The sequence below is a fragment of the Arvicola amphibius genome, chromosome 10, assembly GCF_903992535.2.
Source record: "Arvicola amphibius chromosome 10, mArvAmp1.2, whole genome shotgun sequence".
Classification (NCBI taxonomy): Eukaryota; Metazoa; Chordata; class Mammalia; order Rodentia; family Cricetidae; genus Arvicola; species Arvicola amphibius.
Genome location: NC_052056.1, coordinates 60,434,059 through 60,459,117, shown reverse-complemented (window position 1 = coordinate 60,459,117; position 25,059 = coordinate 60,434,059). Strand labels below are relative to the sequence as shown.

The window sequence follows — 25,059 nt, the reverse complement described above, 5'->3', positions numbered from 1 at the left end:
CCACCAAGTCTGGTTCTGAAGCATCGGTCTCATCCTGGTAGCCCTCCTTACATTGTTCCTCCTATTCCCTCACTGCCTTCCCGTTCTCTCCCATTTCTCCATTTGCAAATGAATAAAAATGTTACTGGCTTGGCTGATTTGACAAACACTTTGATATTTTCTGGGACTCTTAAAAGCCAAGACTATAGCTGGATTTGCTTTTCTATTTCAAACATTTTAACCTGCCCTGGACTGGTTATCACTTAAGCCTATTCCTAATACTGGGCTTGTCTGTTCAGCAAGGGGAAAATACTTGTCATCTAGAAACTAATCCCAGAAATTTTGGTCCTTCTAGACTAGGACCCTGAAAGCTTATGATATGAGTTTCCTTGGTGATTTGGAACACCTGCTTGGGTATATGCTTCCACGATACTGCCACTGTCCTGTCCCTGCTGGCTTACTTTTTGTGAGGTTCCTTTTCCTTTGCTTCACACAGAATGTAGAACAGGGTGGGAAAGTGTGTGACGACTGTGTCTTCTCAAGACAGTCCAGGTCTGCTCCCCATGGAGAGGAGGGATAGGGAAGTAGGAATCTTACGTATAATTTTTTAATATTTTCTAAATTTCTTTAGTAAGTTACAGAATATCTCTTCTGATACTCAGTTTTAGCAAACTATGGCTACCTTTTATAGTGGCAGCAGTTTATTTCAGTAAAATTGAATGAAGCCATGTCTGTTTATATAAGTACCCCCCCCTCCAAATTACAAAATTTTTGAAAAAAAGTCTAATTATTGAGAATTATCTTTATTGACTAGATTTGTTATTTCCGGGGCTGGTGAGCTGGCTCGAGTGGGTTAAGGCAGCTACTGTGAGCCAAGCCTCACAGTGTTCTGTCCCTGGGACCTACATGGTGTCTGTGTGGGCGGTGGGGGGGTGGGGAACTGATTTTCTACAGGTTGTCCTCTGACCACACATTTGCTGTGGTGTATTGGCCCACCCCCAATAAATAAATAAATAAATAAATAAATAAAGATTAAATGCAATATAAAATTTAAAAATTGGGGTCTTCTTGCACATATTTTTTTAATGAATACAGTAAGTAGATGTGATGACACACCTCTGATCCTATCACTTGGGAGGTGGAGTCAGAAGCAGGAATTCAAAGCCATCCTTAACTCTACAGTAAGTTCAAGGCCAGTCTGAAGATCCTGTTTATAAACAAAACAAACAAAAATATTTAAGAAACATTGGAAAATGTTGATCCACTTCTTTGACGATGATATATTAACAAACGTGGTAAGTAGCTGGGCTATGTGAGACCCTGTAACAAAAACAGAATAACGGAACTCACCTGTGGCTTGGGAGAAACAGGTACGACACCCAAGCCTAGGGAGCAGCTTAAGAAGTAAGCCTTAGGTTAGCTTGGGCTGTGCGCACACTTTCTAACGATGCCCTTGGTAGTCTGATCCCATCACCTGCCTGTCCTGTCCATGTGCACCGCAGTTCTAACAGTACCTTGTAGGAGGAAGGCTGTTTATTCATCCCGGCTACCCGAATCGGAATAATCACACCAGAAACTGAATTAATTAAATCACTGCTTGGCCCATTAACTTACATCTTAATTTAACCCATTTCTCTTAATCTGTATATCACCACAAGGCCGTGGTGTACCAGCAAAGTCTCTGGAGGCTCCATGGCGTCTCTCCCATTCTTCCTTCTTCCTCCCAGCATTCCATTTAGTTTTGCCACCTACCTAAGTTCTGCCCTATCAATAGGCCCACAGCAGTTTTCTTTGTTCATTAATGCTAATCACAGCCTACAGAGGTAAATCCCACATTAGTACCTAGCAGGCTTCCCACACACAAACCTACACCAAGCAGCACCCACTCCAACCAAGTGTCTCGTGTAGCCTATACAGGCCTCATATGCACCATGTAGTCAATGAGGACCTTAAAATTCTGATCTTCCTGCCTCCACCTGTAGAGTCCTGGTCTTGGAAACGTGCTAGCATACCCGGGTTTATGGGGTATAGGAAAATGAACCCAGTAGCCCACAGTTTTGCTGTGTTGGAGACGTTATCTCATCCTATCCTCAAAGCAGTCCTCAGCAACAGAACAGGGTATTCCTGTTTTACAAATAAAGAAACCTAAGTTTTAAGACAATATTAGTCATTTGCTCTAATATATGCAGCTGGTTAATGACATCAGCCAGCTCTTCTGAGTTCATGCTGTTAACCAGTTGCTATTGAAAGGGTACATCAAGCTCAAAGGAAAATTTGAATTGGCACCTTTTGCTTCTAACAATAAAGGCTTATTTTTGTTCATTCAAGAACACTGGCACTCCTGCATCTGGCTTATAGCCTATGGGTAATTGGGTGTGCTTGCCTAAAATGAAGTCTGTGGAGCAGATTGTATCCAGGATGGAGTGAATGGAGGCAGACAGGATGGAGAAAGGGTGTAAATGATTAGTGGGTAGAGGAGAGATGAGAAGATAAGAATTGATTTTAGAATTATATTGGCTAATCTTGATGTTAGGTTATTAAGTATTGGTTTTCTTCTGTGTTATAAAGCATGGAGCATTGAATTGCTATGTTAGAAGAACAGTGGAAATTATGATGCTATGGGGGTATTTTGTTGTTTGTAACTAACATGAGATTTTAATATTTAAGATTTTCCTTGTAATTTATTCAGATAATTGGAAATGAGTTAACCGTATTTATCTTTAGACACACAGAAATATTTCTTTCAAAACAATAAGACAATGTTGCTAAACCTCAGAGGTGTAATATTGCCTCAGTTTGAAAATTAGAAAAGGCTTAGAAACCACAGCATTATAGCAAAACAGGAAAGGAAGTGATATTTCTGGGAGCTTAGATCTTTGCCATGTTTGAGTGGTATTGAAAGCCCCCATTTTCAGAAACAAAAGTTGTGCAAATTTCTCAGATTCAATAAATAGCACGTGTTTTGTAGTCACTTCTGACCACAGCAGCAGTCCTAGAGACCAGCGTCTGTCAGTACGACTCTGACCACAGCAGCTCTAGAGACCAGTGTCGGTACAATTTTGACCACAGCAGCTCTAGAGACCAGTGTCGGTACAATTTTGACCACAGCAGCTCTAAAGACCAGTGTCGGTATGATATGCGCTTCTCCCCCTTGAGCGCAGATGTTTGGAGACCTCTCAGACTAACATATTTGAAGTTACCTTTCTCATAGCTATTGTTTTACTGTATCAAAGCCTGGATTAAGCAAGTCATCAGCATTCATGACCTAAATAGATTTGTAGATGTTTAGATTGGCTGACAGAGACTTCCTGTTTGTCAGTGAAGTTTTTATAATAACACTTAGCCTTAAAACTCATGTGTTTTGATTTTTTTTTTTGACCAAAAAATTTACATTGTCTAATTTGTACATAATCCTGGTGAAGAAGAGAGCATAGCATCATTGAGTAAATGAGAGTTCCTGCAAGGTTATTCCTACTGTTCTGAATTCTTTGACAGTCTTTGCGTATTATCTTTGCCAAGTTTCTGTTATTTTCTAAAAATACTTTAATTTCACCATTTCAGCCCACATTTGAGTGTTTGAAAAATATCTTATTTGTTTTGCCCTTGTATTTATTTTTGGCGAGAGTTTAGCTTTCATTCCCTTTTGCCTGAAAGTCCTGTTCAGAGGTAAGTGAAATGGCCATGAACAGCACTGAAAAGGAAGAACAACATGGGTGAACTAGCAGTTTAATCCGAAAAAGTGAAGTCTAAGTCTAGAAGGGCATTGATTTCCAAACCCCCACCCACCTCGTGACAGCAAGCTATCTTTTAAACTGACTTTCCTGTGAAATCCAGCATGGAAAGTTAGCAGTGGGCACGGCCTGACCGTGGTCCCCAGCGCTAACAATGAAAACAGCCAAGGAGTTAATGGTTTTCCTTAGCTCTTGATAAGTCAGTAGGTGACACCGGTTATTATCATCTGTTTCTGTCTAGTGATGCTTCAGACACCAGATGTGTGGGATGGGGCTGCTGGTATAGCTCAGTAACGGTGCGGTATTTGTCTAGCAGAAGCTTGATCTTAGGGTTAGTACCTAGCACCACCAAAAAAGAAAAAATGGTTCCTCATACCCATACTTCAACAACCAGTTTTCTAACTCCTAGGACACCATTTGAGCCCTGTAATTGGATGCAGTTCTGCCAGCACTTGATCTGGAATGCAGTTCCACAAAGGGGCCTGAACAAAACCACCCTCTCTTCAGGTGTCATTTTAAGTAAACTGAAGGCTCCCGTGACTCTATACTTCAGTTTTATAATTCATAGAACTTAGAAAAGCCCTTTACTTGTATTCACTACTTTGCTGTAAAGGATATGGATGAGCAGAAAGATGTGGTATGAGTCTGGAAGGGTCCAGAGGTGGAGTACACACTCTCCTCGGTGCATTGATCACTAGAGGCGCTCTCAGTGTTATGCATGTGAGGGCTTCTAAGGAGAGGTTGGGGAAAGTATGATGAAAATCGAAGGCTGATTGGTGAAGACCTCATCTTTTTGACGCACAGCTTCACCTTGAAGCTGTCGAGGGTCCCCACCAAGAGTCAACTCAGCAAAACAAAAGCGGCTTTTCTGGCCCAGGAAATTCCCAGGGACTTAAGAGCTCTGCTTCAGTAACAAAAGACTTCCACTTCCATCCTTGAGGAAGTTGGAGAGATTTCAGGCACTCTGTCAGGATTCAGGGACAAAAGATAGTGAATGATTACAGCCAGTCCGGAAGACATAAGGACTTTGGGAGCTGTGCTCAGAACCTGAGGGCAAACACCAAGACATCTTACATTGTGCCAGGCTTGCTGGTGGTCTTTCTGCAAGAAGTCAGTGCTGAGCTTCAGTGCCTGAAGACTCAGCCTCTGGAACGTAGGCAAGAATATTTTTAAATACAGTCACATACTTTAAGTGAGTGAATGCTGTATTGAGTTGAATCTCATTAAGGCTTTTTTTTTCTTTTAAGATTTTCAAAATGTCGGTCTAACCTGAAGCGAGTATACCAAGTTTTGTTATAACTGACAGTGGGGAAAATGTCTACATAGAGCAGAGAAAAGTGTTTGGTGTACTAATACAAAGCTTGGGCAATGGGAACTATTTAAATTTGGGCTTTTCATTGTGTTATCTGTGAGTACTGCCTGTGGAACACTTGCAGGAATGAAAGCAATGAGATTTATTTGCTCTGGTGACTTAGCTATCACTGGCTGTGATCCTGACTTTCCTACTGTATAGCGAGCACTTTGATGTTTTGGAAGTGATAAAGCTTTAGTGGGAGGGTTTTTTTTTTACGTTTATTTTTTTATACATGTGTGTGCGTGTGTGTGTGTGTATACCATGGAGGTTTAGAGGGCAGCAGCCCTCATAAGTGGGTTCTCTCCTTCTACCATGTGGATTATAGGAATTGAATTCAGGTCCTCAGTCTTGACATTATGCATGCAGTATCTTTGATTACTCCTTGGATCAGCAAATCTAATCTATTTGTCCAGTCTTTATGGGAAAAATATGCTCTCTCAGTTCTCTTCTTCTTCTCTCGGTTCTTAGGCCTCTGCTTTGTTGATACTCTTGTCTACATTCATTCATTCGTTTGTTCATTCATTCGTTCATATTTTATTGAGACAGCATCTCACTGTGTACTTCCAGCTGGCCTGAAACTGTAGACAAGGCTGACATTTGAGCTCAAGAGATGCACCTGCTTCTAGCTCAGAAATGTTGGGGCATTAAAGGTATGCTCCCCTACGTCAGGCCCCTGTCATTTATTTGGTTGCACTCATGGTACCTCCTTACACTGAAGGTTGCTAACTCCACTGTCTGTGTTTCCCACTTGCTGGCACTCTGTCCTGTCATGTTTGCCCACACGGTAGTACTTGGGCTTTAAGAGTCCTTTTCTCTACTGGGACCTACAATTCAGTGACTGCTTCTTTTCTAATTTTTTTGTTGCTGTGATAAAACACTGACCAAAAGCAGCTTGGGTGAGGAAACGGGCTTATTTTTTAGCATATAAATTACAGTCTACCATCAAGGGAAGCCAAGGCACAAACTCAAGGCAGGAACTGAAGCAGAGACCATGAAGGAAAAACGTTGCTTACTGGCTTGCTCCTCTTGGCTTCCTAATTCCTCTCCCTTAAACAGCTTTTGTCTACCTGTCCAGCAGTGAAACCATCCACAGTGGACTGGGCTTTCTACATAAATTAGCAATTAATAAAATGCCCTACAGACATGCTCACAAGCCTGTGTGATGCAAACAGTCCCTCAGTTGAGGTTCCCTTGTCTGAGTTTGTCACATGGAGAACTGAAGCTAACAGCGACATTCTATGATACATTTTCTAATTCTAGGAGGGAAGAACTGTGACACAGTTAAATTCATATCAAAGCAAAACCAAAATCCAAATGTAAATGGCGTCTGACATTTGGGACTTTCTCATGGTCTTCTCGACCCCAGAGAGTCCCACCTCTGCGGTTGTGCCGTCTTCAGCATACATAGCTTGTTAGGTGGGCTCCACTCCTGCTGCTGTTGTAGTTGGTTATCCCATGGTTCTGACATTTACTGAGGCTGCACCTTCACCAGTGACTTCTTGGCTTTTCTTCTGACCATGCTGCATGATACCAAGCTGCAGCTTTTCCAGGGACCCTTCAATACTGTGACTTTCATGCAGTCAGAACCAAAATGCACGTGATACTCTGCTTTGGTCCCGTGTGGACCATCTGGACTAGAGCTTCTGTATTAAGCCTCGAGGAATACTTTCCCAGAAGACTTTGCTGCAGTGCTGCTTCTCTCCTATTACTCACAGCTGGCTACAGCTGACCTGCATCCACTGTTGCAGCGAGATACAGGTTTTATTTCAGTGATGCTGCTCTCTTCTGATTCTTCAGCCCCATCTGACTAGAAAACTGGGTTCGTTATTCAAAATTGAACAAATGACCTGATAACTTTTGCTTCCCTCTAAAGGGCAAAAGCCAAGCCTTCTTTGCCTGCCTTTTAGAAGTCTTCTGAGCTCCCAGAGAACAGCCCACAGAGTTCTGATCCCTCGATGGCTTTTCCTTTCCTGAGTTTCAAGTGCTTCCACTATCATCCCAGGAAACATTGCGGTCAGGCCCTTCACAGCAGTACCTGACTCTCTAGTAACCATCTGTGTTCCAGTTTGCTGTTCTATTGCTGGGATTAGACACTTGGACAATCCGGAAGGCAAATAGCCTGTGTGTTGTAGGTAAAGTGCTGTGCCTGAGGGAAGCTCCCGGCAGCAGGCTCTGAAGCCCAGGCCGTGGCGGAAAGCTGCTTTCCACTTGCCCCTCCTGACTGCTCAGATGCCTTTCTTAAAGAGCTCACTGCCAAGGTTTGGCACTACCCATAGTGGACTGAGTCCTTCCATACCAATTAGCAATTAAGGAAATGCACCACAAGCCAATCTGGAAGCGGTTCCCTTTTCCCAAGTGTGTCAGATTGACAGCTGAAGCTAATTATAGCCCCTCTTCATCATTTTTCATAAGTCTTCACTGTCTTCATCTAAATTCTGTCATTTATCAGAGCTACTCCCTTGCTTGTATCCATGTCCATTGCCCTTTTTAAATGTTTTTATTATCTTTTTATGTATATTAGTATTTTTGCCTGAATATATATCTTTTTACTACTTGCAGGCCTGGTTACTGAGGAGGCCAGAAGAGGGCACCAGATTATCTGGAACTGGAGTAATAGATGGTTATGAGCCCACATGTGGGTGCTGTGACTTGAACCTGGGTGGGTCCTCTGGAAGAACAGCCCGTTCTTGTCTTTATAAGACATTCTATTGTGTGCCTAGGGTCCAGGGATTGAACTCATGACCCTGTGCTCTGCTCCCAAGAGCTGTCTTCTTAGTCTCTCTCCCACTACCACCTCTCTTGTTCATAGTATTTATTTGACTGAACTTTAATTTTAATTAAATATAATCATGTTTTCTGTTCATTTGACTTGGAATTAAAAAACTATGCCAAATTAGGGTCGATTTACTTTACTGGTATTTTGTTTTTATTTTTTTATTTTTTTATTCTTTTTTGGTTTTCGAGACAGGGTTCCCTGTAGTTTCTAGAGCCTGTCCTGGAGCTAGCTCTTGTAGACCAGGCTGGCCTCGAACTCAGAGATCCGCCTGCCTCTGCCTCCCGAGTGCTGGGATTAAAGGCGTGCGCCACCACCGCCCGGCCTGTTTTTATGTTTTTTACTTATTTGTAAGAGGACAAGAGCAGTATGCGCTTGCTACAGCTCATGTGTAGAGGTCAGAGGACACTTCTGTGAGTTAGTTCTTTCTATCATGAGTGTCAAATTCTGGTTGTCGGGCTTGGCAGCAATCATTTGTCTACTCAGCCATCTCACTGGCCCCAGGAGTGAGGATTTAGCGCTGGGGTCTGAATCCCACTGTGAATGTTTTTCGTGGTTCACTCATCTGGGATGGATCTGTGTTCAGTCAGTGGCCATCTCACCGTCTGCTACTGTAACGAGCAGAGCTGTGCTTTCGTTATGTGTTGTCTTGTGTCTTCTTCACCAGGCAGATGCAACAGAGCTGGGTAGTTGGGACAGAGAGTGTATGACCCTTAAAGCCATATTTATAATGTGGTTTTATTTTTTTAAACGCATCAAAACTTTTAATGTATTGTATTGTATTGTATTGTATTGTATTGTATTGTATTGTATTGTATTGTATTGTATTGTATTGTGACAGGGTTTTACTATCTAGATCTAGCTATCATGGAACTCATTCAAACTCAACAGAGATTTGCCTGCCTCTGCCTCCCAGGTGCTGAGATTAAAGGCTGGTGCTACATGTCTAGCTGTACATAGTTCTTTCAAAGGAAAGGGTTATTGGCTTTTTCTCTTAAAAAGGTTTTCAAACTTTCTCCTTTCTATAAAACCCCAGTATTTCTGCTTCCTCACTCTTGGTTGATTGCATACTTACTGTAACACTAAATGTTTTCATCCATATGTTGGAATTCTTTTGTTGGAAGATGAACTTCTTTTGAATGATAACAATTGAGAGTAGGTAAAGATCATAAAAGTTTGCAAATCAGGGTGGCAAAAGGAGATAGAATCTCCATGTTACAGGTTCTGTGGAGGCAGAGACTTAATGACATCTAATAAGTAGTGAGTGAAAGAAGCAGGAGTGATGGGGAAGTAGAGTTTGGGAAGATTTATTGTGTTTTACAAATCACTTGAGGCTTTTCAGTGATTGTATAGATATGGATAGAAGGAGCTTAGTTATTGTTATACATAGCTTTTTTATTATTCATTTATTTGGATTTTTGAGACAGGGTTTCTCTGTTTAGTCCTTGCTGTTTTGGAACTTGATCTGTAGACCAGGCTGGCCTTGAATTCAGAGATCCTCCTGCCTTTGCCTCCTGAGTGTTAGAATCAAAGGTGTGTGTCACCACCCAGCCAATAGAGAGCTATTTTAATTTTAGGGGAGAATATATGTTGAATTCAAAGTTAACAAGATTTGCATATCAGACAGTGTTGCTACTTTTAGTGTTAGTTGTCCATATTTTGAAGAACACATCCATCTTTGTAAACACACTGTATATTGATGGAGAAGCTCTGTCAAGTTCTTCTATCATATTTGATGGTAGTACATTTTCTGTCTCGTTGGATTTACCTCTGGATTTAAATGAAAATGTATGGTGTGTAGCCCTAAATCTGACTTTTCTTAGCATAGTAAATTTGAGACTCTCTTGTGTTTTTGATGATAATAATTTGTTCCTTTTTGTTGCTTTCCATTTTATGGATATGAGCACTTGTTGAGCATATTTAGAGTTGTTTCCAACTCTAGCTGCAGAGACGGCCCAGTGGCTAGGACCACTTGTTGCCCTTGCAGAGGACCCAGGGTCAGTTCCCAGCACCCACATGGTGGCTCACAGCCATCTGTAACACCAGTTTCAGGAGATCTGATGCCCTTTTTTGACTTCCATAAGTATCAGGTAGGCACATAGTACATAGGTAAACATGCATTCATGCACATGAAATAAAGTAAATATTTTAGAAATTTACATAAAGCTTTTTGGTGAACATGTGTTTGATTTTTGAGAAATGCCTTGTAGTGGAATAACTGGTCTATACAGCAGAAGGACATTTGATCTTATAAGAAACTACTATTTGAAAATAATTGCCATTTTACATTTTTATAGTAACTGATGAGTTTTTGATTTGTTCTGCTTTGCTTATTTGTTTTTGAGATAGAGTCTCACTGTGTAGCCCAAGCTGGCTTTAAGCTCATCTTGCCTAGAGCTAAGATTACAGGTGTGTACCACCATGTACCAGTTGATCTGCATCCTTGGCATTGTCCTATGTGTTTTGGCCATTCTAGCAAATTTGTACTTTGTATTATTGTGGTATTTTAATTTAAAAATTAAGTTTGTGTAGTTTTCTGTGTATGGGTGTTTCACTTGCAAATATGTCAGTACTTCATGTGATGCTCACCTGGTTCGAGTGGAGACCAGAATAGAGCAATGGATCCCTTGAGATTAGAGTTACAGATGGTTGTGAACCACTTTGGCGGTTCTGGGACTCAGACTCAGGTTCTACACAACAGCAGCCAGTGCTCTTTATTTGAATTTTCCTATGGACCTAAAAGGTTGAACATCTTTTCGTGTTCTTACCTGCACTGATGTAGTAAGAGTGACATGTTTGATTCTCTCACTCATTAAAGAAAATTGGATTATTTTCTTACTGTTGAGTTTTGAGATGATCAATTGCGTAATTAGTGCCTTTTCTACCATAGATTGATGGGAAAGACTTTATTCAGTCTTTTCTTGGATAATGTAGCATTAACATCATTTACCATTAATATTTCATAAAATACCATTTGTATTTCTTACTGTGATATAAAAAAGATGAATTTACGTTACTATATTTTCTGAACTATATAGAAATGTTAGTCTACACTGATAGACGCTAGATTTTGTTTTTCTTCCTATTACAATTAGAACATGTAAGAAAAGGTAAGTTTTATTACTTATCTCACAAACCAGTAAGTTAGGTGGTTTAGTTTCTCTGTCTCCGCCACCCATGCCTGAGTATGAGGCCTTTGAAGTGTACTAGCCTCAAAGTACGGCACTCGCTCTTCCCCAGGGCCTGCTCATGACCACTAAGACTGTACTAGCGCTGCCTGGGCTCTGAACTAACAGCAGTTTCTGCAGAGTGTTCTTCTGCCCCACAGAGACTGTGACTCACCTCCCAGGTCTCTCTGCTCTGCCTGCCTTTTCTTTGGGCAGTCCACGTCACAGTCATGGCCTTAGTGCTGAAATCCCCTGACACTGGGCAGAATGTCCTAGGGACCTCTAGCAGTCGGTCAGCCTGCCCAGTGCCGGGCCCACGCCAGCCCTTGTCTTAACCTGGCAAAACCACAAGTGTAGGCTTTCGTGTTATTAGACCACAGCCACACCAGAAGAGCAGCCCTACAGATCAGGCAAGAGCACGGGGCAGCACCCTGTTTTCACCCCTTTAACTGCCTCACCCACACAACAAAAATGAAATCCAAGCGTATCTCCCTCTGCAAAACAAATAAAAGCTCCTTATATTATTTTATATATAGTATGTAATACAGACTTACATATAAGCCAGGTGGTGGTGGTGCACGCCTTTAATACTAGCACTTGGGAGACAGAGGCAGGCGGATCTCTGTGAGTTCAATACCAGCCTGGTCTACAAAAGCTAGTTCCAGGACAGGCTCCAAAGCTACAGAGAAACCCTGTCTTGGGAAATAAACAGACAAACAAAAAATCACTTACATTTAAATAGCATATATTTTCTAGAAATATGGTTAATATCTATCTATCTAATCTATCTATCTGTTGAAATCCAGCTGAAGAATTGAAAAGAATTTAAATTGGCCAGACATGGTGGCACATTTCTGAAATCTGAGCATTTCAGAGGCTGAGGCTGGAGAATCACTGCAAGTTTGAGGTTAGTGTGGCCTGCACGTCATATTTTAGCCAGAGCCACAGTGCAAGACTCCATCTAAAAACAATATGTGAATAAATACAAAGATGAAACCAATTGAATTGAAAATTGTCATTGAAAAATATTTGACTATGACCATTTTGTAATTGTATAAAGATTTATGCTATACTTACAATAAAGTAGTTACCACATTGTGTGTGAAGTGACATTGTGATCTCAGTTAAAGAGCTGCGTTCATGTTGACTAATCTGAAAGTCAGTAGCGAATCATGAACACTTGCTCCGGTAGAAACAGTTCTGTCAAGTTCTAGGTGTGCCATTTTAATACTGTTGAGCTCTCTTGTTTCCAAATACTGTTATAAATCACTAAATAGTTTTTTTTTTTCATATAGTGTATTCTGATCACAGTTTTCCCTCCCCCATTTCTCCGATGTTCCCTTCCCTCACCACCTATTCAACTCACCCTCCCTTTGAGACAGGGTCTTTATGTAGACCAGGCTGGCCTCAAACTCACAGAGATCTGCCTTTCTCTGTCTCCCCTGTGCTGGGATTAAAGTTGTACACCATCATGCCTGACCTTTTTGTCTCTTGAAAACAAAAAGGCAAATTAAAATAAAACAAATGGGGAAAATAAAAAAAGTCATAGAAACTCATACACATGCAGAGACATGCACACACAAAAACACACTTAAAAAATTGGAAGTCATTAATATGTAAGCAGAAGAACAATAAGGAAAAAACTCTAAAGTCCTCCCTATCTCTCTCCCTCCCTCAGACAGGGTTCACTATTCAGCCCTCGCTGTCCTGGAACTTGCTCTGTAGACCAGGCTGGCCTCGAACTCAGAGCTCCGCCTGCCTCTGCCTCCCAAGTGCTGGGATTAAAGGCTTGTGCCACCACTGCCAGGCTAAAGTGGCTTGCTAATCACTGACCAGAGACTATAGAGTGAAAAAGAGGGAGACAAGGTGCAGGCTATAGAGGAGCCAGGCTCTAAGAATAAGAATAGAAACAACGAGAGTCTGTCTAGTTAGATGGCTTAGTGTGTAAAAGAGCTTGCTGATAGCTGGCCTATACATTTGAAGGGAGAACCAGCTGCCCTGTGGAATAGCTGTGTGTGCATATGCAAAATGAGGTGGGTACATACTAATACAGCTGTGTGATAATTTATCAGCCACAGTAAGCTTTGGATGTCTGAAAGTTTAAAAGAAAAAATGAGAGTAATATAGAAATAGCAAGGAATGACGCACTTTGGAAAACTGTAATCTTGGACTTGTAATAACGTAGTCTAGATTTAAACTGACTCGCTCTCTTTATGTGCTTTGAAGGAGAAAGACTCCTCTGCAGTAGATGCCGCAGTAGGCAGCTCAGCACTCTTGTGGGGGGGGTGTGGTCTTTTTGTTTTGTTTTTTTGAGAGGAGGTGCACTAGTTTCTGTTACTGCAGTGAAATACCATGACCAAAAGAAACTTAGGGAAGATGCTTATGGTTCCTGAGAGAGTTCGTAGTAAGAGTGGAGGCATAGCAGCAGGCAGCCAGACGAGGAAACAGAAAGTGAGCTGAAAGTGTCTCGAAGCTGTAAACTAGAGGTTCTCATCCTGTAGTGGTTGGCACATCAGATATTTACATTACAGTTCATAACAGTAGCAAAATTACAGTTAGGAAGTTATTTAGTGTTAATAAGCTTATTAGGGGCTTGTACTCGTGTATATACTTAGTATATAGCTTGGCTGATAGAAAAATCAAGTGTAGAGCTTGGTTTGGTGGCACACAGTTGTAATCCCAGCACTCCAGAGGTTGAGAGTTGGAAGCCAGACTGTACAATATAGCAAGGCTTGTAAGAGACTTGTAAGAGAGATGGGGGGGGGGGGAACAGTATGTCATCACAGTTGTGTTCATGTGTTGCTCAGCATCTGAGTAAGAACATACTTAAGTGCCTAAGGTAGTGGTTCTCAACATGTGGGTTGTGACCCACATAAGGGGATCACATGCCAGATAGCCTGCATATCTGTTACTTATACTATTTATAGCAGTAGTAAGTTACAGTTAGGAAGTGGCAACAAAATATTTTACAGCTGGGTCACCACATCATGAGGAACTGTCTTAAAGAGTTGCAGCATTGGGGCTGGAGAGATGGCTCAGAGGTTAAGAGCACTGGCTGCTCTTCTGGAGGTCCTGAGTTCAATTCCCAGCAACCACATGGTGGCTCACAACCACCTGTACTGAGATCTGGCGCCCTCCTCTGGCGTGCTGGCATACATCGAGGCAGAATGTTTTATACATAATAAATAAATAAATCTTTAAAAAAAAAAAAAGAATTGCAGCATTAGGAAGGTTGGAGATCGCTGAATAAACCCTCAAAACCCACCCCAGTGATGTACTTCTCCATACTGCCTAAAGATTTCATAAGCTCCCCAAACAACAACATCAACATCACTAGAACCAAGTGTTCAAACACCTGAGCCTAGTATTTCTCAAACCACTGCACAGAATCTCCCCAGGCTGGTCTCAGACTTTCTATATATCCTAGGATAGCATTGAATTTGTGGTCCTCCTGCCTTGATTGCTGGAATGACAGGCATGTGCCCAATACCTGACCCATGTTTCTCAATCAGAGATTATACACCCTATTGATTACAGGAGGAAATAAGAGCCTGGAAATAGATCTGTTGTTTGTAAGGTTATCAGAAAGATAAAATGTAAACTATCACTAATGTATTTTGGAAAATAGATGAAAAATGAATTTTACCAGAGAATTGTATCCTATGATAAGAACATGGTAGGTCTAGAATTGAACAGTATAATAAGTGATATAACATACCAGTTTAATGGAGGAATAGCGACCATACAAGAGAGAGATTAGCAAATCCGAAGTTACTGAGAGGAAAAGAGCATGGAAAAGGAAAAACAGATGAGCACCGGTGGAGGGATATTTACTCGAGCAAGGACAGCTTAGCCGTGACTACAACCACTAGAAATGGTCTCCTCCCACACATAACCATTAAGGGCTGTAGCTACAAATATTTTTCATTCTGCGGTCCCCTGGACTGTTTCTCTCCACCTACCTGGTCCTGCTCACTAGTTACTGCAGCCACGTATGAAATAATTACTGAGGCTTAATATTAATTACATGCACTTTGGCCTCTTAGCTCAGGCTTCTTATTAACTAACTCTTACATTTTAAATTAACACATTTCTATTATTTCATATTTTACCATGAGGCTCGTGGTTGTTGCCTCATGCTTCTTGGGTGGCTACATGGCATCCTTCTGACTCTGCCTTCTTTCCTTCTCTATCTCTGCTTGGATTTCCCACCTTACTATATTCTGCCCTGTCACAAACCAAAGCAGCTTCTTTATTAACCAATGGTAATAAAACTTATTCACAGCATACAGAGGGGAATCACACACTCACCTCCCCTTTTTCTCAGAGCGTGGTGAGGCCTTATGAGCTCCTCCCCCATCCATAACCGAATGCTGACGGGTCTAGTTTTGTGGAAGTCTGGAGCAGTAGCCACTACACTAGCCATATTGTGTCAGGAAAGCAATGCATAGCATGATGCCTGCATCTTCTGGTTCTTACAGTGTCTGGGCTTTGGGGGGGCTGATAGAGAGGTCCTGTTTAGGGGAAGGACTCAGTAGTCACTTACTCTCAGCACATTGCCAGTCTGCGGGTCTTCACATTCATTTGTCACTGCAGACAGAAGCGTCTCTGACCAGGGTCTGAGAGCAGCACTAACCTATGGCTGTAAACTCCACTTTGTTTTTAGATGGGATTGCATCTAAATCCCGCTCTGACCTTGAACTCTCTTTGTAGTTGAAAATAATCTGGAATTTCTGATCCTCCTGTCTTGCCTCCCATTGCTGAGATTATACACATACATAGCCATACTCTGTTTATATGGTACTGAGGATCGAACCCACTGCCTTCTGTGTGCTAGGGATTCTGCCAGCTGAGCTGGATCATCAGCCCTAGCTCATTTTTTTCAGCAGATATAATAAAGTCATTCAATTTTATATGAACAACATCACAGTGTTGAAAATCAATGTAGAATTCTGTACCCAAGGAACTGCCCCTTAAAGTGTGGATAGAGTAGAAATGTATTCAGATGAACAGGAACTAAGTACATTTGTTATATGTGGTCCCATAATATATGAACTATAAGCATTTTCTTAGGCAGAAGATAAATGACCCCGTATGAGAACCAGGAAACAGGCTCAGCCGCATAGCTTAGCAGGAAAAGTTCTCGCAGTGCAGCACCGTTGTCCTGAGTGTCAGTCATCCCTAGAGCCTGTGTAAAATGGCCAGATGTGGTGACATGCATCTGGAAACCCAGCGCTTGTACAGTGAGGCAGGAGATGTGCCCGAAGTTCATGGGGCTGCTGGCCTGGGGTACATAACCCAGCAGAAACAAGAAAGATCCTGACTCTACATGATGTAAAGAGAAAAAGAACTCCTAAAGTTTCCTATGACCTCCACCTGCACACTGGAATATGTGTGCACCTTATATACATACATCATACACACAATAATTAAAAAAGAAAACATGGAAAGGCAGAAAAGTGACAGACATTAAATATGTGGCTACAGGTAAGCAAGTAGCTCTTCAGAATGACAGTGTCTTATAGGCTTAAATTATTTTAGCATTAAAGTGTATAACTGTTGCAAAAGAGTCAAGTAAATGGAACTCATATTCTAAGCTCCTAGTGCTGCCATAGAAGTGATAGTAATTTGCATGAATAGTAGAGGCAAGTATGAGGCTAGCCTGGGCTACAGAGTTAAGTTCCAGGACAACCAGTATTACATAGAGCCTGTCTCAAAACAAACAAACAAACAAACACCAAAAAAAAGAAAGAAAGAAAAGAATAATAAAGCAAATATAGTTAGTCTAATCAAATAGGACAGAAGAAAAATTAGGAGATACAGTTTACATACACTTTACCCTAAATGTTTAAAATTGAAGTGGTTTAGATTTATAATACTTAGTTTGTCTAAGATGCCTTGGGGTGGAACAAGTGAAATAGGAAATTCATTGCCGTTACAGGCGTAGCCTAAAAGCAATGTGATAAAAGCTTTTAATACGCCAGCGCTTTATTGTAACATACATTGGGAGGTTAAGTGTAGAATTGGCTTCTTGTTTCATTTTGGCATTCAGAAAGTTTTGGGTTCTGGAGCATTTCAGATTTCAGAATTGTGGGGTAGAGGTGCCAAGACTGTGCCGGAGCTGCCCCTATAGCAGTAGAGAGGAGCAAAGGGACAGAGAGCAGATGGTCAGAGAGCAAGCAAATGTTTAACCCATAATAAGTGAGGAAGTACCCTAAGTGTAAACAGCTTAAATAGTGCAAATAGTCGGGGCTGTACCAAAACAAAGCCCTGTGATTAAGAAGGATATTTGGTATGTGAGAGTCCATAAGAAGCCAGCGGTGGTGGTGCATGCCTTTAATCCCAGCACTCGGGAGGCAGAGGCAGGCGGATCTCTGTGAGTTTGCAGCCAGCCTGGTCTACAAGAGCTAGTTCCAGGATAGGCTCCAAAGCTACAGAGAAACCCTCTCTCGAAAAACCAGGGAGGGAGGGAGGGATGGAGGGACGGAAGGAGGGAGGGAGGGAGAATGAAAAACCAAAAGAATTTAGAATTCAGTAACAGTTAATTTCACCTCACAAAACTTCAACTACAAATAAGAAATTTGTTTGAGACGGATTTCTCTGTGTAGCTGGCTATCCTGGAATTCACCCTGTAGTCCAGACTGGCCTCAAACTCTGCCCTACCCCTCCCCACCAGTGCTAGGATTAAAGGCCCCCGTCACTCTTTTCATGGAGAATCTTCAAACCACGGTTCACTTAAACTGACAGTGACGTGTTTTCATGTTACTACGGCTTGTCTAGTTTTTATTTAATACGCTGATTTCTACTTAATGGTTTGTAATTTGTCTCAGATGATTTTCATGTAATTTCTTGGGCAGTGCATGTGCTCTTAGCCTGATAAATGTCTTTTCAAACCTTCTGAAAGGACTATATTAGAAATCAGTCTTGGTGCTCTCAAAAGTCAGAAGCAGAATTACTAGGGGTGCAGTTACTAATCTATGTATCCAGTAATTCTTATTTTATCTTTGCCCGGCTTCAGTTTACGGATATTTTCATTTGGTCTGTATGGCCCAGTTGCTGGATTATAACTATAATCAGTTTCTAGATGTAATAATATTAATTGACTACCAGCCTCTTCATTTTATTGTTAATAGCTAACATTTTTAAATTATTGCATTGTGCTAAATTTCATTCTCAATGACTAATTTTCATAAGTTATAAAATGTTTGGTTCTGAGATACACTCTAATGTTCCATTTTACAGATGAGAATATCAGCTCTGAAGGTTTATTTAACATCTGTAGTTTCTTCGTTAAATACTGAGATTAAACCTAGCTCTTGGCTGTAGAACCTATACTCAAGAACTATTTTATGTTGCTTCTATTAATACTGCATGATCTTTTGGCATAATAGTTTATTTTCCTAATACCTTTTAGTGTTTACTCTTTTTAAGTCTCTTTAACCAATACGTTACACGAAATATGGTGCCTCATGCCTGTAATTTCAGCACTTATAGCTAAGACAGGTGGATTGCCATGAGGTTGAGCCAGCCTGGGTTGCAGAGGGAGACCCTGTCTCAAAAGGTTAAAGTTGTGCTGTATAAACTTCACTTGTCAAGAATATTTTACTAAGACCAACTGATCTTTGTCAGAGGTGTGATTCCTGTTTCTTCCTTTTGTGGGGTGGGTCAAGCAGGATCTCTTACAGCTCAGATTTGTCTTGAACTGTCTTGAACTCACTATGTAGCCAAAGGTGCCCTTGAGCCTGCTTCCACTTCCCAAGTACCGGGATTCTCAGCTTCTTCCACTGTGCCTAGGTCATAAATATATTGGACCTAGGTTGAACCTAGGGTTTTCATAATTTATTATTTAAAAGTTTTGCTTACAATGTAGTTAATAATAAATGAATTTTCATCACTATTAAATATTTTCCACTCATTAAAACAAGAACTAATTTGGAGGAGTTTTGTTGGAAAATACACATAGCAGCTTGGAATTGAAGAAAGGTTAGAACTGAGAAGTCGAATTTGAGGCCAGCCTGGTCTACAGTGAATTCTAGGATAGCCAAGGCTACACAGTGAAACCCTGTCTCAAAAAAAAAAAAAAAAAAACGGAGGGAGGGAGAGAGCAAGCACAGTGATAGACTTAGAGTGGCCAGTTTTACTTTGTCAACAGTGTCTCTGTGCTGTGGAGTTAGTGGAGGAACATGTGTCCCTGCAGGACCCGTGGTTTAGGGTTACAGAATGAAATGCTTTCCAGAAGGCTTATGTGTTGGAAGGCTTGGCCCTTAGCAGGTGACTGGAGTCCACTGAGAGCTGATTCAGTTCTGAGGGCTCTGACGCATACGGTGGGTTATCCTTTGGATTTATAATACGATGACATTGGGAGATAGTAAAAATTAAAAAATTAAGTAGGCCTAGTTGAGAGAACACTTCTCCTGTTCCTTCCTGTTTTCTCTGGCTATCCTGGGCACCATGAGATGAACAGCTCTGTCACCAGTCCCTTGTTCTTAAAAGTGCTTAATTCATCACCAGTGTTGTGTGTGCATGTGCGTGTATGATGTGAAATGAGTTTGGGCATGTATGTGCCATGAAGCCTATGTGGAAGTGAGAGGATAAGACCTACAGTCAGTTCTCTGAGCTCACTCTGGGTCCTAGGGATTGAACTCGGCCTGTCAGGTTTATGTGGTCTTGTTTGGCTTTTCTGCCGGGCAGTAAAATGCTCTGGCCAGAAGCATCTGAGAAGAGGAAGGGGTTTTATTGGTTGACACTGCCTGATCACAATCCATCATGTAGGGAATTCAGGGTAGAAACTGAAGCAAAATCCATAGAGGAATACTGCTTACCCTCTCTCTCACTCATATGGCATGTACCCTTTATGACTTTTCCATGGCTACCACCCATGCCTTCAGTTTTCTACCTCGGCACACAAAACAGTGGAGCCAGCCGTGGGTTGGAACCTGTGAAAGGGTGAGCCAAAAGAATCTTTTTTATTTATTTCGGATACTTGTTGCAGCAAGGAAATGGTAACTAACACAACTAGTTAGAAGGGCATTATATCACTTCTAGGTCAGGAAATGTCTTGAACTTGGGTGATAACAGTGGGAAATTAAGATGAATCTGTAGGCTCTGTTAGTTGGACAAATACAGAAAAACAGAGTCAGGTTGTGCAGGCCTGGCTTGCGTAGCTAAGTGAGCAGCAACACCATTGCATACTAAGGTGTGGTTGAAGATCTTATGTTTAGTGTGAGATGTGATGTAGTTGAAATGCTTAATTTTCAGAAATGCCAGGTGTGGAGAGATGGCTTAATGTTTAAAAAAGGCGTTGTCTGCTCTTGCAGAGGACCCAGGTTTAATTTCTAGCATACACATGGTGTCTCCCAACCCCCCTATAACTCTAGTTCCAGGGCATCCAACACCTACTTAAGGCCACCTCCAGTACCAGGTTCACATGTGATAAACATATGTGCATGCAGGCAAGTACTCATACACATAAAATAAATAAAAGAGTCTAAAGTGAAAAAGAAGTAGATAGACAGAATAGACAGATTGGCAGTGTGTATCTGGAGCGCAGAGTTCAGCATAATTAAAGCCATGATCATAGATGAGCTTTCTTCCTTCTTGCCAAAGAGAGAACATAGAATGAGAAAGAGAAAGGCAGATGGCTCAGGGATGGTCTTCTAGAACTAAAGCTTTGCATTCAGAAGGAGCAGTCAGAGGAACTGAGGGGTGTGGTGTCCTAGACGCCAGGGTGAAGTGCAGCTCAGCTCAGGAGGAACAGTGTCACCTAGCTGAATGGCACTAAGGATCCATGAGGTAATTTAGAGAGAGTTCTTTGAATCAGCTACCTTTCAGTGATTCCCAGTAGTGGTCTGAGCCTGGTGTGGCACCTGCCGCAATCCTGGCATTTGGAAGACTGAGGCAGGATGGTGAATTTGAGACCAGCATGGGCCTAAATAGCAAGTTTCATGCCATCCTGGGCTGGGTTGCAGCATCAAAAAGATCCTTTTTGGTAGTTTGGTGGTTAAAACTAGTTTGCACAATAAAGTTTAAAGAGGAAGAATTGGTTCAGACTGTCAAAATCAGATGATCGTGCATGTGCAATACTCACACATATGATTTACCCCAATAGCTACTGTAGTAGAATGCCAACTGAAGTAGCACAGGCCGGTGGGCACTTCATAGAGAAAGCACATTCTGTCAGCTCGTCATTGGGAAGCTAAAGGTCAAGGCTCTGTAGCTCTGTTATCTCAGCCTCTGTTAAGGGCCCTTAACCATGTCACATCATGCAGAGTGAGTTATCAGACAGTGAAACTGAGGCCAGAGCAACACTTAGTCTTCTCTTGAAAGGAGTAGCTGTAGGGGCAACAGAAAATGTTGGTTCCTTTCAAGGGTGATGTAATCACTTTACACTAGACTCTGTTTCTTAAGATCCCACCTTGTCCCAGTGCTGTTACATCAGGAGCACCATAGCAGGTGCCCATCTGTTACAAGATTCTTACATCCTTTCCTGTAGCTGCTGACGGTTTGCAGTGTCATGTGACCAGGGTGGAATACCACAGTCAGGACTAAGAAAATCCAGAGTCCTTGGGCAAGGGGACAGTGTTTGTGGGACATAATGAGGTTGTCTTTCTTAGCATTATGCTTTCCTGAATGAGTTTTAAAATAATTACAAACTTATACATTTCATGTAATTTTATGTCAGCTAACATTATTTCAGTAGTCTATTTAGATTGGCTTCCTTTTTCAACAGAGGGGCTCAAGCCCTCCAAGGAAAAAGCAGTAAAAAGGTTGTCTCAAAAAAGTTTCCTTCAATTTTTAAATTTTTCATAGAGAAGATTGTTTAGTCATTTATTTCCACTTCCATTCAACAGTAGCAAACAGCAAGTGCCCAAATCAGGAACACCAGGACTACTGCTCTTAATGTGGCATGTAGGAACAGTAGCTAAGCCAGGCAGAAGTTGTTCTGCGGGGTGCATGGGCTGCATAGTGAGACCTTATCTCAAGAAGAAAACCAAGAGGCAACTACAAACACATTATTTAATTAGCATAATGAAAGATAGACCTTACACACACATACGTGGGGGATATAGGGAAAGAGACCATTTTACAGTATTCAGTAACATTCTGTCGAATGTGATGGGGAGCATTAGTTTTCTGGGAAGCATTCAAGAGGACCCTGTTACTCTGCTGTTCATTCAGACATCCCTGTTTATCAGCACAAGTTATTTGAATTCACAACAGTGTTTCCCTATAGCTAAGAAATGATAGCACTCAATTTAATTAAATTAATTTAATTCTTTCCTCAGACAACACCAGAAACTCAGGTTTGAGTAAGAAAGAGAAGCAGTAGACCTTACTTTTGTTTTGTGTCTGCAGTTCTAGGCATGAAACTCAGTACACACACACCAGAAATGGTTTCCCCAACCCCAAACCTTACTTGGGAAATTTTGTCCCAGTACTGTTCATATTAGTAAACTCGATTTTAAGAGGGGCTTTCCTAGGATCCAGATCTCATTGACTCACAAGTGCTTTTAAAGGAATTAGAGTCATAACATCCCTTATGACTTGAGTTCAATCCCTAGACCCACATGGTGGGAGGAGAAAATGGGTTCTCTCAAATTGTCCTCTCACCTTCACACATTCCGTGGCACACATGCATCTACCTCCAAGTAAATGTAATAATTTAAAATTAAAAATTAGAAAGGAAAGAAACTAAGACTAAAATAGCTATGCCCGGGCTGGCCAGATAACTCAGCCCATGCTGGTGCTTGCTGTCAGGACTGACTGAGAGCCTGAAAGTTCACACCCTGAGACTTCAGTGGTGGGAGGAGGAAACCGGCTCCCGCAGGTTATCTTCTGACAGCTGTATGTGTGCCATGGTGTGTGGCGAGTGAATGAATGAATGAATGAAATCTTCAGTTGTGATACAATATTTTTAAAAAATCTGTACCCAAGAATTACATTAGATTGCATCAGTGACATTCATTAATGTGTCTGCTTTCAGCCTTTAGTATATGGAAGACTTTTTTTTTGTCATTACGAAGGAACAAATTATTGTGACTGTCTAAAGTTGTTTATGTTCAGAGATTCTTTTGGCAAAGCAGTCCACGATTTTAACAATGTTTTGTTCTAAATTTTTTTAAAATCACGTATTAGGTGAAAAACCATTTCGCTGTGATGAATGTGGTATGAGATTCATACAGAAATATCACATGGAAAGGCACAAGAGAACTCACAGTGGAGAAAAAGCCTTACCAGTGTGAATACTGCTTACAGGTGAGTGGAGCCAGTGTGAGTTCTCCTACCAGCTGCAGTGTGAACTGACTGACAGGCACCACTTAGTGCTAGAGCCATCTGGGATTTTAAGCTCTTTGGTTAGATTTATAATAGAAATTTGATCAGTGAATTGGTTTGGAATTATTTATATTGTTATTAATTATCTTGTTTCTTTTCTTCTTTTCCTTGTTGACAAAAAAAATCATAAAAACAACAACAAAAATCCACTTCCAACCTCTGATTTCAACAGTATTTTTCCAGAACAGATCGTGTATTGAAGCATAAACGTATGTGCCATGAAAATCATGATAAAAAACTCAACAGATGTGCCATCAAAGGTGGCCTTCTGACATCAGAGGAAGATTCTGGCTTTTCTACATCACCAAAAGATAATTCACTGCCAAAAAAGAAAAGGCAAAAAACGGAGAAGAAAACATCTGGAATGGACAAAGAGAGTGCATTGGATAAGTCTGACATGAAGAAAGACAAGAACGATTACCTGCCGCTCTACTCCTCGAGCACTAAGGTGAAGGATGAGTACATGGTCGCAGAGTACGCTGTTGAGATGCCGCACTCTTCAGTGGGAGGGTCCCATCTAGAAGATGCGTCTGGAGAAATACACCCACCCAAGTTGGTTCTCAAAAAAATCAATAGTAAGAGAAGTCTGAAGCGACCCTGGAGCAAAGTCAAACCATTTTCACCCCTCTCCACTTACGAAGACAGCAAGGTTTCAAAGTATGCGTTTGAACTTGTGGACAAGCAGTCTTTACTGGACTCGGAAGGCAGTGCTGACATTGATCAAGTGGATAACTTGCAGGAGGGGCCCAGCAAACTGTGCACAGCAACAGTACCAATTATGACGATGCCATGCAGTTTCTGAAGAAGAAGCGGTATCTTCAAGCTGCAAGTAACAACAGCAGGGAGTATGCTCTGAATGTGGGTACCATAGCTTCTCAGCCTTCTGTCACCCAAGCAGCTGTGGCCAGTGTCATCGATGAAAGTGCCACAGCATCCATGTTGGATTCCCAGGCACTGAATGTGGAGATTAAGAGCAATCATGACAAAAATGTTATTCCCGATGAGGTCCTGCAGACTCTGCTGGACCATTATTCCCACAAGGCTAATGGACAGCATGAGATTTCCTTCAGTGTTGCAGATACTGAAGTGACTTCTAGCATATCAATCAATTCTTCTGACGTACCCGAAGTCACCCAGTCAGAGAATGTTGGATCAAGCTCCCAAGCATCCTCGTCAGACAAAGCTAACATGTTGCAGGAATACTCCAAGTTTCTGCAGCAGGCTTTGGACAGAACTAGCCAAAACGATGCCTATTTGAATAGCCCGAGCCTTAACTTTGTGACTGATAACCAGACCCTTCCAAATCCGCCAGCATTCTCATCCATAGACAAGCAAGTCTATGCAGCCATGCCCATCAATAGCTTTCGATCAGGAATGAATTCTCCACTAAGAACGACTCCAGATAAGTCCCACTTTGGACTGATAGTCGGTGACTCACAGCACCCGTTTCCCTTTTCAGGTGACGAGACAAACCACGCCTCTACCACATCCACAGCAGACTTTCTTGGATCAGGTGACTTCTCAGAAGAAAGCTGAGGCTCAGCCTGTCCACCAGGCTTAACAAATGTGTTCCTTGAACAGCCCTTCCGCTGCTCCCTATCATGGATCAGAGCTGGAATAGCGACTCAATTTAGCACTGCCAATGGACAGGTGAACCTTCGGGGACCAGGGGACAAAGTGCTGAATTCTCAGAGTTTCCCTTGGTGAACTGTAAATGATAAT

At 41.6% G+C, this 25,059-nt stretch overlaps 1 protein-coding gene across 1 annotated transcript in view; it reads left to right on the top strand.

Annotated features, from left to right (window-relative positions):
* Znf148 (zinc finger protein 148) overlaps positions 1 to 25,059 on the top strand; it is a 123,187-nt gene that overhangs the window by 93,229 nt on the left and 4,899 nt on the right. Inside the window, 6 exon segments of the mRNA XM_038345488.1 lie at positions 23,140 to 23,228; positions 23,230 to 23,259; positions 23,510 to 24,089; positions 24,092 to 24,837; positions 24,839 to 24,941; positions 24,944 to 25,059. Of these exon segments, the coding sequence (XP_038201416.1) occupies positions 23,140 to 23,228; positions 23,230 to 23,259; positions 23,510 to 24,089; positions 24,092 to 24,837; positions 24,839 to 24,941; positions 24,944 to 25,059 (1,664 nt within the window).